Source organism: Hoplias malabaricus, chromosome 4, assembly GCF_029633855.1.
Source record: "Hoplias malabaricus isolate fHopMal1 chromosome 4, fHopMal1.hap1, whole genome shotgun sequence".
NCBI classification, from domain to species: Eukaryota; Metazoa; Chordata; class Actinopteri; order Characiformes; family Erythrinidae; genus Hoplias; species Hoplias malabaricus.
The window spans coordinates 32,815,367-32,828,415 of NC_089803.1; the positions used below are offsets into that span (position 1 = coordinate 32,815,367).

The window sequence follows — 13,049 nt, forward strand, 5'->3', positions numbered from 1 at the left end:
AAACACTGTACCCCTTAAAAATCTTTTCCTGATATGAAAAGATACGGAAACGCCCTTTTCACACAGTTTCACTCTGATTGACTTTGAAGGTAGGTAGTTACAGCTCACCAAAATTGTGACTATACTGCCCCCTGAAGACTGTAGGTGAACTGAAACCTAAATGAGGGAGTCGTCGTATGGGAAAGTGGAGCAAGTAATTCTTTACTGATTCAAACACTAGCGTTCACACACACTCGGGAAACTTAAATCGGTCTAGTAGATTTAATGCATTTATAAGCACGAAGGCATACCAGCTGTTACTAAAGCAGCAACATCACACCTAAAGTGACTAAACTAGCTCAAATAAACGCTATTCACTGCTGCCTCTATAAAGCTATGTGCAACCACTAAGAAAAAAAAATTAACAAATTTGCCACTGCCTTCTAAATGTGTTAACATACAAACACATGTACCGCTGCTCTATAAAGATGTTATTAACAAAAAACAAACTCATTTACTCACTGCTGCCCTCTAAACGTGTCATTCATTCAGTAGCGGAATCACGGTGGATCATTTGGCACAACGCACCTGAGAGTAGCGCGCCACTACACTGTAGGGCATCATACATTCACCCAGACACTCACACACACACACACTCACACACACACATCATACATTCACCCAGACACTCACACACTCACCTGTGAACAACAACTCGGGATTCTGGATTGAGGTAGGGACCTGGAGTGACACAAGGCAAAGATTGAACCCAGGACCCTTCAGCTGTGAGGCAGAAACAACCCCAAGATATTATTGACAACATTTTTAAAATAATAATAAATGACTCACTCCTGCCTTATAAATGTGTTATTATCAAGCATTAAATAAAATAACATTACTGACCTCTTCCACTTAAAGGGGTTACAGCCCTATGTTAGAGGTTTGAAATGTTGCTTCGCGTCGCAATAACTGTGATTTTTGCTTTTTTATTTTTACTTAGATGTTGTTGTATCCAAACGGATATAAATGGGATGAAATGTCATTGCCATTGAGCCATGATTGTGAAAGTTAACGGTTGCTGTAAATGAACATTTTCAGCTCCGAGCATTGTGGGATTATGTAATAACAGTGTCGGCCCCACCGTTTTGTGTGTTTTGGTTTATTGTGTGTGTGAAAGTGAGAGACTGAGACTGATGGATGGGGGAGGGGGTTACTACAGTGGGCTCTTCCTCGTTGTAGCCCGCAGTTAGTCACGTTGTTCGCGGAGCAGGATCTCCACACAGCCGCATTGTTGTTGAGGGCAGGAGCGGACGGCTAGCCCGCTAACGCACAAACACCAACGCTTCTCTAACGGCAAATCCGGCGCTCAGACAGGCGAATGGTGTTTCTAACGTCTGTGTGGATGCAGCTCTGTGACTCGAGGCGGTTGTTGTTGGTACGGCGCCTTATCCTTGAAACACGCTCCAGAGCTCCGGCGGACTGTTAGCGCCGCTTTAGCGCAGAGTCGGAGCTTCAGCCTCTCTGCCGTAGGCCCCACGCACCGCCGCGTTCACCAGAACCTCCCACCGTCCCTCTCAGCTCATCCTCCGCCGTCGAGACCACGGTAAGAGCGCGGCATCACACTCTCCTGTTCGTCCACTAGAAGGTGGTTCGTAGTTATTTATTTGGGGAACTGGAGTACGTTAACGTGCCCCTGTTTGTTTTGTCTGACGCCATCTTTGCCTAATTTCGAGGAGTGGAAACAAGGATTAGCCGCTAACGCTAGCAACGAGTAAACCGCCGATTTCGTGCCAGTCCCTCGGCGTTTTCTATAGCGTCATTTGATTTTTACCGATTAAAGTTAACTTACTATCAAGGTATTCACTTGCCCCACATTAGCTGTCCACCTCAAGTGTGTTTATAAAAGTTGCCCTTAGACACTTTATTCTCCTTTTCCGCCAACTACACAAGACGAGACTGGGTTTGCTTCCTATTAGAAATCCCCCGTTCCACCTTAAGTGGTTCAGTGGTTGTATTCTACGCACAGGCCCCAGATTGGAAGCGCTGCTCGTTTTAAGGTGGAACGGACGAGTTCAATAAGCACCTTACGCATTAGGAGCTAACTGTAGTTTCGTGAACTTTTGCTAACATTAGTTCCTCATAATAATACATGCTCAAAATTGACACGCTCAGCAGTAAAGGAGCCTTGAGAAATTGCTGCTGGACATACTTCGTCTTCAAGTACAAGCTCTCTCTACTTCCCTGGCCTGTAAACACACTGCCCTGCAGAGTTAAACCTGGATTGCCCCATAAAGCTAAATATGTAGCTAGCTCTTCATGGTCAATATCAAGTTTGATGGGGCGAGGTCTTCTGAAACAGCCCAGCCCTTTACTGCAGTTGTGAACCCGTCGTTTCATTCAAATATAAATATCACAATGCAAGTTAAATCCGGCGTACAAGGAGGAAGCTAGCATGGCTTAGCTTGTCAGACTACTACTGCTTTAAGAGAGCAGCCATGAGAGAGAGAGCTTTTATGTTGGTTGTTTATCTTCTCATCAACAGAAAACTCATGCAAATTGAAACGGCGTATTGTCCACGTGCTTTGTGTTCAGGTAGGGGGAACATAATACAAAGGTTGTGTACTGTACTGCATGCATGAGGTGTACGTTACAGGACACTGAAGCCTGTTCTGACGGTCAGGGGGATTTGTTGCCAGGTTTTAACGACGGACAGTTTGAAGCTTGACCGGCCGTTGCTATGGACACAGCCCACGTTTGATCGTTGCGAGGTTTCAGTTGGAGACACATTCAGCGTTTACAGTAACTTAGTTAAACTACAACAACGCTGAAACACGAGGAATGTAAAAGGTCCGTGTCATACGTTTACATTAACCGTTGTGTGATTTATGATATATGTTGGCTATATATTTCAGTTTTTCAAGGGGTCAAAAAATGTGACAATTTCCAACAACTTTTTACTCCCAAAATAAACAGAAGTTATTGTGCCTTTTAAAGCTGTCTTGATATATGCTCAACACAACATTAATATTATAATGTCTTATATAATCTCTCACACATCATTGAAAATCCATTTGGTCTAAAACATTTCCTTATTACAATCAGATGTCTGTAGATGTTTGTATACATCTGTGTTTTGTGTTTTGTTTTTGCTGCTTAGTTCCTAGTGTCTGTACAGCACATTGAACTATTATAGTCAAACACAACAAAGAGGAAGCCATTTACTTTTATATGAACTTTTTTTCAGACTGGGTAAAACGAAAGGGAGCAGATGCTGTTTTTGTGATGTTTTGCCATTTATTGTGTCTGTTCATTCCTCCAGCTGTTAAAAATGAGGAAGAAAAATCGTACAAATCGTGCAGCCCCCACACAGAGGCCTCCATCACCTATCAAACCTTCACGAAACCGTGAGACTCTCACCTATGCTGAGGCTCAGCGCATGGTAGAGTTGGACATTGATGGACGTGTTCACAGAATCAGCATTTATGACAAGCTTGATGTCATCAACAGCGATGATCCTTTAGCTCAGGAGATCAGTGAATGCAACAGCAACAAAGAGAACACTGATAAACCTCAGCAGGTTCTGGTGCGATCTGTGAGGCTCAAAAACAACCAGCAGAAGAAGAGTGCTGCTCTCCCTGCAGGACAGAGCTCTCCAGCTCAGGGGAAATTACCAGAGCCAAAAATCAGAACGGTTGAGTATAATCTTCCAGCTGTGCCACGAAGACCCTCCACGTATTACACATACGTGGAGAAGACATTAGATGAGCTGGATGAAGACGTGGAGTATGACATGGATGAAGAAGATTATGCATGGCTTGAGTTGATCAATGAGAAAAGGAAGAGTGATGGATACAGCCAGGTCTCCCAGAATGTTTTTGAATTCTTAATGGACCGCTTTGAGAAAGAATCATTTTTTGAAAGCCAGGGTCAGGGAGATCCACAGTCTCTCATTGATGAGGATGCTGTATGCTGCATTTGCATGGATGGAGAGTGTCAGAACAGTAATGCAATTCTTTTTTGTGACATGTGCAACTTAGCTGTGCATCAGGAGTGTTATGGTGTCCCCCACATCCCAGAGGGTCAGTGGCTGTGCCGGCATTGTTTACAGTCTCCTTCTAAGCCTGCAGAGTGTATTTTTTGCCCCAACAAAGGAGGAGCACTTAAGAGGACAGATGATAACCGCTGGGGCCACGTAGTTTGTGCCATTTGGGTCCCAGAAGTCGGCTTTACCAACACAGTCTTCATCGAACCCATTGATGGTGTTGCTAACATTCCACCAGCTCGTTGGAAACTCACTTGCTACCTCTGTAAAGAGAGGGGAGTTGGTGCCTGCATTCAGTGCAGCAAGGCCAATTGTTATACAGCATTTCATGTGAGCTGTGCTCAGAAAGCAGGCCTGTACATGAAGATGGAGCCCATCAAAGAGGTGACTGATACAGGATCCACAACATTTTCAGTGAAGAAAACGGCTTATTGTTGTTCGCATACTCCCAACGGTTGTGTCAGAAGGCCTCTTGCCATCTACGAAGAGGCCAAACCCAATAATGGCCATTGTCAAAAGAGCAAACAGAAAAGTGGAAGAACAAATGTCAAGGGATGCCAGAAGAAGAAGAGTAAAAAAGTAGAGACAGAACCAGTTCCAGTGGTTCCAGCTATGTCTAGACCAAGTATAACACCTAAAAGGTAAGACTCTTCTGATGTTGAAGGTGAATAATATTTAAGAATTTGTTGTGAAATACATGCTTTGTATTATGCAAAATTGTGCAAATCAGGTTTTTTTATTAGACATTTCAGTCTACTTTACTTACTGGGCAGCAGTAATTTTTGATGTTTTAAAACTGTTTTATTTTTCTCATTTTTACTTTTTCCAGTTTCAACACTATTCTAAACCAAGTGTCTGTGCAAAGGAAAAGGCTTTTTGTGGAGCGTGTTCTCAGCTACTGGATGCTCAAAAGGCAGTCAAGGAATGGTGTGTCACTTATTCGACGTCTTCAAACCACTGTACACACTCAAAAAACATCAGAACTGGTAAGTTCTCATAAGTTATCATTCTTTTCTTTCTGGTTTTAATCTGTCTACAGTGTAAGTATTCTGAGTTGAAATCTTTCAGTTGCTGTCCAATAAATAAATGCTGTACTGTTACCTAAGAATTTCTTATTCAATAAATTCCCTGAGAGAGTTTGTGTAGAAAAATTCCCTGTGTGTATGTAAATACAGGAGCAAAAGAAAGAGGACTGCTGGGCTCTGAAAGAACAGTTAAAGGACTTGCATCGCTTGCGGCATGACCTGGAGCGGACACGCTTGTTGCTGGAGCTCATTCGCAAGAGAGAGAAGCTCAAAAGAGAGCAGGTCAGAGCAAAAAATAACATTTTCTGCAAGAAGCAAGTAGTTATTTTCACTAAAATCTAGCTAAAACTGCACAAAAATTTCCAGAGTGCTCAGGACCTTTGCCATTACATGATTCATATCATATTACCTTCTACTTTTCTACAGTTTTATTCTGTTGTTTGGATTTTAATTAAATAGTTCTTATATTTCCTCAACTCAAGATGAAGCTTCATCAGTCAGTGATGGAGATGCAGCTTACTCCATTTACTTTTGTGCTACGCTCTCTGCTGGACCAGCTCCAAGAAAAAGACCAGGCCAAGGTTTTTGCAGAGCCTGTAAGCATCAAAGAGGTAAGGCTTATTAAACTGTTATTCCACCTGCAGTTGTGCCACTGTGTCCTACTTGAAGCGTTTTTGTGTGTTTGTTTATTTATGTATTTACTTTTTCACCCATTATCTGTCACATAGCTGGTTTTGAATGATTTATGTCTGTAAGGTTCCAGATTACCTTGATCACATCTCACACCCAATGGACTTCTCTACTATGAGGAACCGCATCAATACCCATGGATACAAGAACTTGGATGAGTTTGAGGATGACTTTAACCTAATCATCAATAACTGCATGAAGTACAATGCCAAGGACACTTTCTTCCACCGAGCTGCCATGCGTCTGCGAGATCATGGAGGAGTAATCCTTAGGAAGGCTCGGCGAAATGTGGAACAGATAGGTTTTGATTTCCCCAGCGGGATACATCTGCCTGAACCACCAAAAGCAGTGGCTCCTCCAGCCTTGACATGGGAACAAGGTACAGTTTATTTTTTATACTAATGATTGCATAGTTTTTAATGAATATAGGTTAGTTAATGTTTGATTAAGGAGTAACTGGTGGTGGTGATGTTGACATTATAATTGAGCTTTAAAGTCAGTGGTTTGGAAAGTTTATGCAAAACTGTATATGTGACATGACATGTTGAATGAAAATGGAGAATCAGCAGAAATTCTATGATGTTTTGGCTATTGTAGTGGACTGGCTTTTGAATCCAGCAAATCGGGCGCAGATGCCTTTGGAGGAGCAGCTCAGTAAGTTGTTAGAGACGCTGGATTTAACCACTGCAATGAAATCTAGCCCATCACGCACCAAACGCCTCAAGCTGCTCAAGAAGACCATCAGCGATGTACGACTTGAAATGAGTCAGCAGACCAGTTGTCCACCCCCAGAGCAGAGCCAACCTCAGGAGGTGGACACACCGCTCCTTGTGTCAGAGTGTCTGGAAGAAGGTTCATACTTCACTTTATTCTTTATATGATTCATAAAAGGCAATTGAATTGGTATTGCTGTTAAACACACATTTTGAAAAATAATCATGCTCAATTTCTTTCTTATTTCACAGTTGACAAGTCATTACCTCCCATATTGGAGCCTTCAGTTTCTGGCCCGCTTGTCACAAATCTTGACAGTCCTTCAGAACCCCCTGCCCTGAAACCCATGGAGCCTAGCCTTGATAAGTGCCCGAGAAAGGTCACATTTGATGAAAAATTGCTCTCTACCTCACTGATCAATGGATTTACCCCTGAAATGCAACCCTCTGAAAATAACATCATGGTAGCTACCTCCACCCTTACAGAACCAGCAGCTACAGTTAACAGACGGACTGCTGTGCTCTTTCGGAAGTCTAAGAGCGTTAGCCCACAGAAGCCAGTAAAGCCGCAGCTAGGCTCCAAAACATTCCTGTCAGTTGTCATTCCTCGTCTAGAGACACTGCTCCAGCACAGGAAGAGGGCTCGCAGTGGAGACAGCCAGGATGAAGATGAAGAGGAGTGCCCAGTAAAGCGCTTTGATACTGGTAAATAAAATACAGCGTACACTACCTGTTACTGTGAATGTTTATGTCCATCATGGACTTACAATTATGTGCATTTTTAATTGGTGCATGTGATAAGAGGTTTAATGTAGGTATATGACCACTGAACAGTTTGTGCTGCTGTTCGTTAAAGGGCTGTCTAATGGCTTTGTACTGGGGCCACGGAAAGGGCTAAGTGGTAGAGTGCTAGAACCTCGCCGCCGTTGTGCCTCTGAATCCAGCATCTCCTCCAGCGGAAGCACCAATGTGCTTGGGAATTCAAGGTATGAACAGGAAGTAGATTATTTAGACTGTCACACAAATTAATAATAATTTAACCCAAATTCCATGGATTTTTCATAGCTTATCTTCAATCAGTTTAAAACGCTGGAAGACACTAGCAGTTTAGTATAATGTTTACATTATTGTATAATGCAAACACCTTGACAGTTTTTGTTTCTATTGACACTAACTTGGAACAGCTCTCTTCTTGGCATGCTTAGCACTGTCAGTCCCAAGAGTGGGAAAGGGAAGCAAGCGATGGCACGGCGAAACACGACGGATGACAGAAATGAACTGACTGCGTGCATGGAAACGGAGAACATTTCCAAAGCAAGCAAGTTAGCAGCTGGTGAGTTGCCTGCTTTTGGTAAATGTGGAGTCATAGTTTTTTTTTTTGTGTTGGAAGCAATGGCCATCTATTAACAAAATAACATGGGCTAAGGGTTGTGCCTGTGGCTGTGCTGCTGCCAGGTCAGCTTTGGGAAGCTTGCTGCCCCATTCTTCTTTGCTTGCTTTAGTAATGCTCTGCTACATGGCTTCAGCTGACACTCTTATGCTTTTGCTTCACTGTCTGCATGAATAATTTCAGCTTTGAGTACATCTGTCTCATATTTAAAGCCATCACAGCTAATCCTGTTTTAAATGTTTCATGTTGGCTTGCTAACAAAGCACTGAAGTGTAATTCCATTCAAAAATCTTGTACTATTTTTAAAAATATTATATAGTGATGTACCGATCAATTTTTTTTTTGCCCCCAATCCTAATCTCAGTCTTTTAATATTGAATATCTGCAGATACAGAGTCCTGATCTGTTACTTAGATTTTCCTATATAGTACTGTTACATAGTAGTCATTATATTTATTAAACTAAGCCCAGTGTATCAGCTTTTATCTTACATTAAAAGAAATAAATTGCCTCCATCCAAGTTACTGCTTCATTTTGGTTTTATAACAAAATGAACAAACAGTGTCTTCACAAACATTAACATTTAAAACCTTATATGAAATGATCTAATGTGGTTTTTATGTATATAGAATTACTTTGACTCTAAAAGTCAGTCTCCGTTGTTGTCATCACAGAGGTATTGAGGGAGAAATGAAATACAGCTTCTTCAAGACACTGTGAATAAAACGATATTTTTTCAGCACTGATCTGTTTCTCTCAGCAAAGCTGCAAAACAAACCCCTGTAGGTGGGACTGTTACTCCACTGGCTGCAACACTAAATGATGGACAGCTAACTCTGGCTGCTGATTGGCTAAATAAAAGTGATGACCAATGAGAAATGCATTCTTTGTTCAGGAGCTATGGAGTGTCTGCCCCTCCCTCCCATTGAGGGAGAGCAGCATGTCTCAAACAAATCATGGTCTTAAGTCTTGCCTCAATAATACAGAATATGACCATGGCATATGGGTGCAAAATTCAACACAGATTTAATCATACAAACATGGGACGGTTGGTGACTCTAATCACATCCCCTTGCGCTCCAGGTCTGAATCCAGCTGGAGGGAATTTGCATTTGTTTGAAACAGCCAGAAAGAAGTGTGTGTCAGCTACAGCGGCCAGCAGAGTGAGATTACAACAACATCTACAAAGCGTGCTACATGAGGAAATTTGATCTTGCCGGCTAGAGAAAACAGAGGAGCGGCCTTAAGATCGAGTCCAATAAAGCCGATACAGATTGGTAAAATAATGCTGTGATCGGCCCTGATACCAATCTTTGAGATTGAATCGGGACATTCCTAATATTAAAACCACTAACACTGTTCAAGCATTTTCATTGCATTTGTACTTGCATGATACAAAGCTTATTGGATTGGTGAACAACTTACTTGATTTTTGAGTGGAATTCACTTCAAGTTTGTTTATAAATACCAGCTGTGGAGGAGACTGCACAGGTAAAGTGCCGTTTACGTTGAAGAGTTGGCCTGTGCTACTTAATGCTGTTTGGAATTGCACAGCCATGGCTCTTGCTCTTGAGGTGTTCTGCCTCATGATTTTGGTGAACCCTTCATAACTTAACATTATTCCTACTTCCATAGAACTTGACAACAGCAATATATGGATTCCCTCTAATACTACCACACTAACTCTGGAACCCTTTAAACTAGTCTGGGCAAAACTTAGTGGATATCCCTCCTACCCTGCCTTGGTGAGTGTGCATGTGTGCATGCCAGACAGAGTCTTTTTCCTTCATCATCCCATGCATCTCTGCCTTCTGCCATCTTGTGACTTTTTTCATGATGATGCAAGTGTCATGCTGCCACACAAATCAGAGGTGTAGAAGCCAAAGCAATGTTTGCCAGGTGACTTAAACCAAGAGTGTGTGTGTGTGTGTGTGTGTGTGCGTGTGTCAGTTAGTGATGAACATTTCCATCCTTGAGCTACAACTCTCGCTGATTCTAAACTGACTGAGCACAGAGAGGTTTACTAACTGAGTGCTCACTCATTCATGTAGATCATAGACCCACAGATGCCTCGGACGGGTTATCATCGCAACGGCGTGTTCATCCCCACTCCTCCACGGGACGTAATCAGGGTCGGCGAACTGATGCAGTACAGGTCAGAGGAGAAACTCTACCTCGTCCGCTTCTTCGACAACAAGCGCAACTGGTAAGACACTCCGTATCTTCAGTTGCGTTTATGCTACATATATAAAATGACAAAGACATGGACATTTACCTGGACATGTAACAAAACATCAGCCCTTATGCACATTATTCTTGTCATCAGGATAAAGTAGTTCTATACTGATTAAGGATAAATGTATACAAACCTGAATACAGTAAAACATATATAGAATCTGTTTTCAAAAAATAATCTCCAGCTAGGTAGAAGAACCCTGGTTTCCATATCTTTTGCCCCCCAGAAATCACATCAGTTGACTGATCCAAACCAGTTACTGGATGATATCAACAAATAATACAAGAATGCCAGAAGAAAAGGTTTTGAAATGGTTAACAGAAAGACATAAAAAAATTATTTCTTTTTGTTAATGACAATGTTTTTTAAATAAACACACACTGTTCCATTAAATTCCATATTAACAGCAATTTTCTCAGGTGCATGAAACTGTTTCACATGCATGGAAAATAAAATGCCCTAACTAAGCGTACATATTTATTTTTCTCAGGCAATGGCTTCCTAAGTCCAAAATGGTACCTTTTGGCATCAACAAGACCTTAGACAAAATCAAAATGCTGGAGGGTCGCTCTTCAAGCATTCGCAAAGCTGTGCAAAGCGCTTTCAGCCGTGCCATGAACCACTTGAGCCTTGTCCAGGACATGAGTGATGGGGACTAAACCTCATATAATGGATCTCTCCAGGGGTTATAATCCTCATGTTTACCTAGTGTTACATTGTATATCTGGCTGGCCGTGTTTAGGAGGCAACTGAACATGGCCCCCTTCTATCTGGCCTTTCGTCAGGAGCAGGAAGAGCTTCTCAAATGATGAATGCAAGAGGATCTTCAACCTCCACTAATGTGCTGCAAGACTGCTGTGAACCTTCACTGCCATCACAACCCTCTTACTCACTCCAATCATCAACGATTCACAAAAGCCACGTATCCAACCTTGCCTGTAAATACCAGACTTTTGTAAGTTATCCAACACTAATTTATTATTTTCGGTTGGTACCGCACATGACCTCATGGATGATTTCTACTTCAAGGTGAATTCTCAAATCTGCACTGAGGTGCGGATCCCACTGGTGCTACAATACGAGCAAAGCTTCAAGATCTATTTTCCCACCCCCCAGAGACTTAGATGAGGCTTTTGCACTTACTGTATGAAACTAAATTCCTCTTTAGCATTTAAGTTATTAAAATTTACCAGTGCAAGCGCCTCCTCCTTGGCATTAACATGTTATCTACTTTTTTATATAATGACAAATATTCTTATGGGACACAACTATGTGCTGTTTGTACATATTTATATAAGGTTCTGAAATTCTATACTGTATATGTAATAGTCAGACATTTTTGAACCAAGAGGAAAATAGTAGCGATGAAAAACCAGAAGTGCATCACTCATGCAAAACCAAAAATTTGTTGCCCAGATTTTTGTGCTTTTTTTTTTTTTTTTAATTTAGTTTTACAGTTTTCACTAGAGCGTGTGAAAACGTGTGTGTGTGTGCGTGTATGTATAGTTTGTAGTGTACAGAAAATAGTTGAGAGATTCTCCAACACGTTGCATTTATTTCACTGTATTGTTGGGACCTGTGATATAGATTTAAGAGAATGTGCCTGTGCAAATTAATTGTTTTAGAACAAAGTATGCAAAACTTTATATTCAGAGTGTGTTGGGACAGTTTGTTGAACGCTGTGGTTGCCTGTTGCTGTGTGTGTGTGTGTGTGTGTGTGTGTGTGTGTGTGTGTGTGTGTGTGTGTGTGTGTGTGTGTGTGTGTGTGTGTGTGTGTGTGTGTGTGTGTGTGTGTGTGTGTGTGTGTGTGTGTGTGTGTGTGTGTGTGTGTGTGTGTGTGTGTTTTAGTCATAGCCATCTATTGTGACGGTTGAACTTTTGTCTTTTTTTTTTCTAAAGAATTTTGGGTAGCAAAGGACATATTCTTATAAATACTTTATTTTGTATGAATGTAATGTACTTACATTGAGTGGTACTCTGTATTCTTTTTTTTTTCTGGGAGGATCACATAATAACCAATGTTAGTGAATGCTGGCAAGATCCAGTATTTTTTATAAGTACACAGAAAATAAAAAAAGAAACAAATCAGATGAAGTAAAGCTTTGTTTTTTGTATTGATCAGTCCAGCTTCGAAGGGGTGGGTAAGGTGGGCATGAGGTAAAAGGTAAAGCTTAAACAACACACTGTATTTCATCAGTATAGCCAATAGATGGCGCTCTGGAATAGAGGTTTCTCTGTGAGCACTGCGTGAATTTCCCCCTGAACACACTTGCATTAGATATACCATACACTAGCATTACCTGATATGCTGCTTTATATTTCACAGTGGTTCCAAAAACGTCATATAGACACCTGTATTCCTTGGTTTACATTTTGCATTAATTAAAAGAGATATGTGAGAATAGACATGTATGAGAATATAGTAAATATGTTCAAAATGACAACAGTGTGTGTTCAGATAACAATTTTCTTTTTAAAAAGCCCCAAAGTATTAAGCAGGTGCTGGGGACAGCAACAATCATGCATCTTGATCCTGCATTGGTTTCTTATAAGTAGTATAAACAGCATGCAACATAATAGATGTAAGACATTTTTTATTGATAGTTGAAGCACGCAGTGCACTGTGTTTATAATGATCACAGAGCAAGGAGACACTGGCTTAGTTAAAAAGAACAAAAAAAAAATCCAAGTGTTTGGCAGGTGCTCTTGTTTAAGAGAGATGTGCACTGCTCATCCTGTTGCAGTGACAGGCTAGACTCTAATTACCCATGGTGTTTTTCACCGTCATCACTGATTAACCTTATGAGAGCAAAAAGTGTCTATAAGTTATTACATCCTAAACTGGAATCTTTTTTTGGTCCAAGTTTCCTTGCCAGTGCTGTATTAGCACGGAAATACTTCTTGGTCTAGGCTGAGCTTTAATCTGGTTCTGAGAAACTGCCTCTTTATGTCCGTGAACGCTTAGATTTGTACC

At 41.3% G+C, this 13,049-nt stretch overlaps 1 protein-coding gene across 4 annotated transcripts; it reads left to right on the forward strand.

Annotated features, from left to right (window-relative positions):
* Positions 1-1,055: 1,055 nt before the first annotated feature.
* brd1b (bromodomain containing 1b) lies at positions 1,056-11,799 on the forward strand. Of its 4 annotated transcripts, none has more exons than XM_066668144.1 (13): positions 1,056-1,582; positions 3,299-4,662; positions 4,851-5,007; positions 5,197-5,328; positions 5,529-5,657; positions 5,803-6,115; positions 6,334-6,588; positions 6,702-7,154; positions 7,306-7,435; positions 7,634-7,782; positions 9,475-9,584; positions 9,891-10,045; positions 10,566-11,799. In XM_066668144.1, the coding sequence occupies exons 2-13, from the start codon at positions 3,308-3,310 to the stop codon at positions 10,732-10,734; spliced, it is 3,507 nt and encodes a 1,168-aa protein (XP_066524241.1). In that variant the 5' UTR covers positions 1,056-1,582; positions 3,299-3,307; the 3' UTR covers positions 10,735-11,799. The 4 variants fall into 4 exon arrangements, with proteins under 4 accessions (XP_066524241.1, XP_066524239.1, XP_066524238.1 ...); XM_066668142.1 differs by lacking the exon at positions 9,475-9,584 and adding an exon at positions 2,676-2,826 and having other exon boundaries at positions 1,057-1,582; positions 10,566-10,726; XM_066668141.1 differs by lacking the exon at positions 9,475-9,584 and having other exon boundaries at positions 1,057-1,582; positions 10,566-10,726.
* The last annotated feature ends 1,250 nt before the right edge of the window (positions 11,800-13,049 follow it).

Bases quoted from the DNA above. Each gene is read 5' to 3' on its own strand.
- brd1b (XM_066668144.1), top strand. From the start codon at position 3,308: ATGAGGAAGAAAAATCGTACAAATCGTGCAGCCCCCACACAGAGGCCT. The intron at 7,436-7,633 runs GTATGAACAGGA...AACTTGGAACAG, and splicing joins AATGTGCTTGGGAATTCAAG to CTCTCTTCTTGGCATGCTTA. The intron at 7,783-9,474 runs GTGAGTTGCCTG...CTACTTCCATAG, and splicing joins AGCAAGCAAGTTAGCAGCTG to AACTTGACAACAGCAATATA.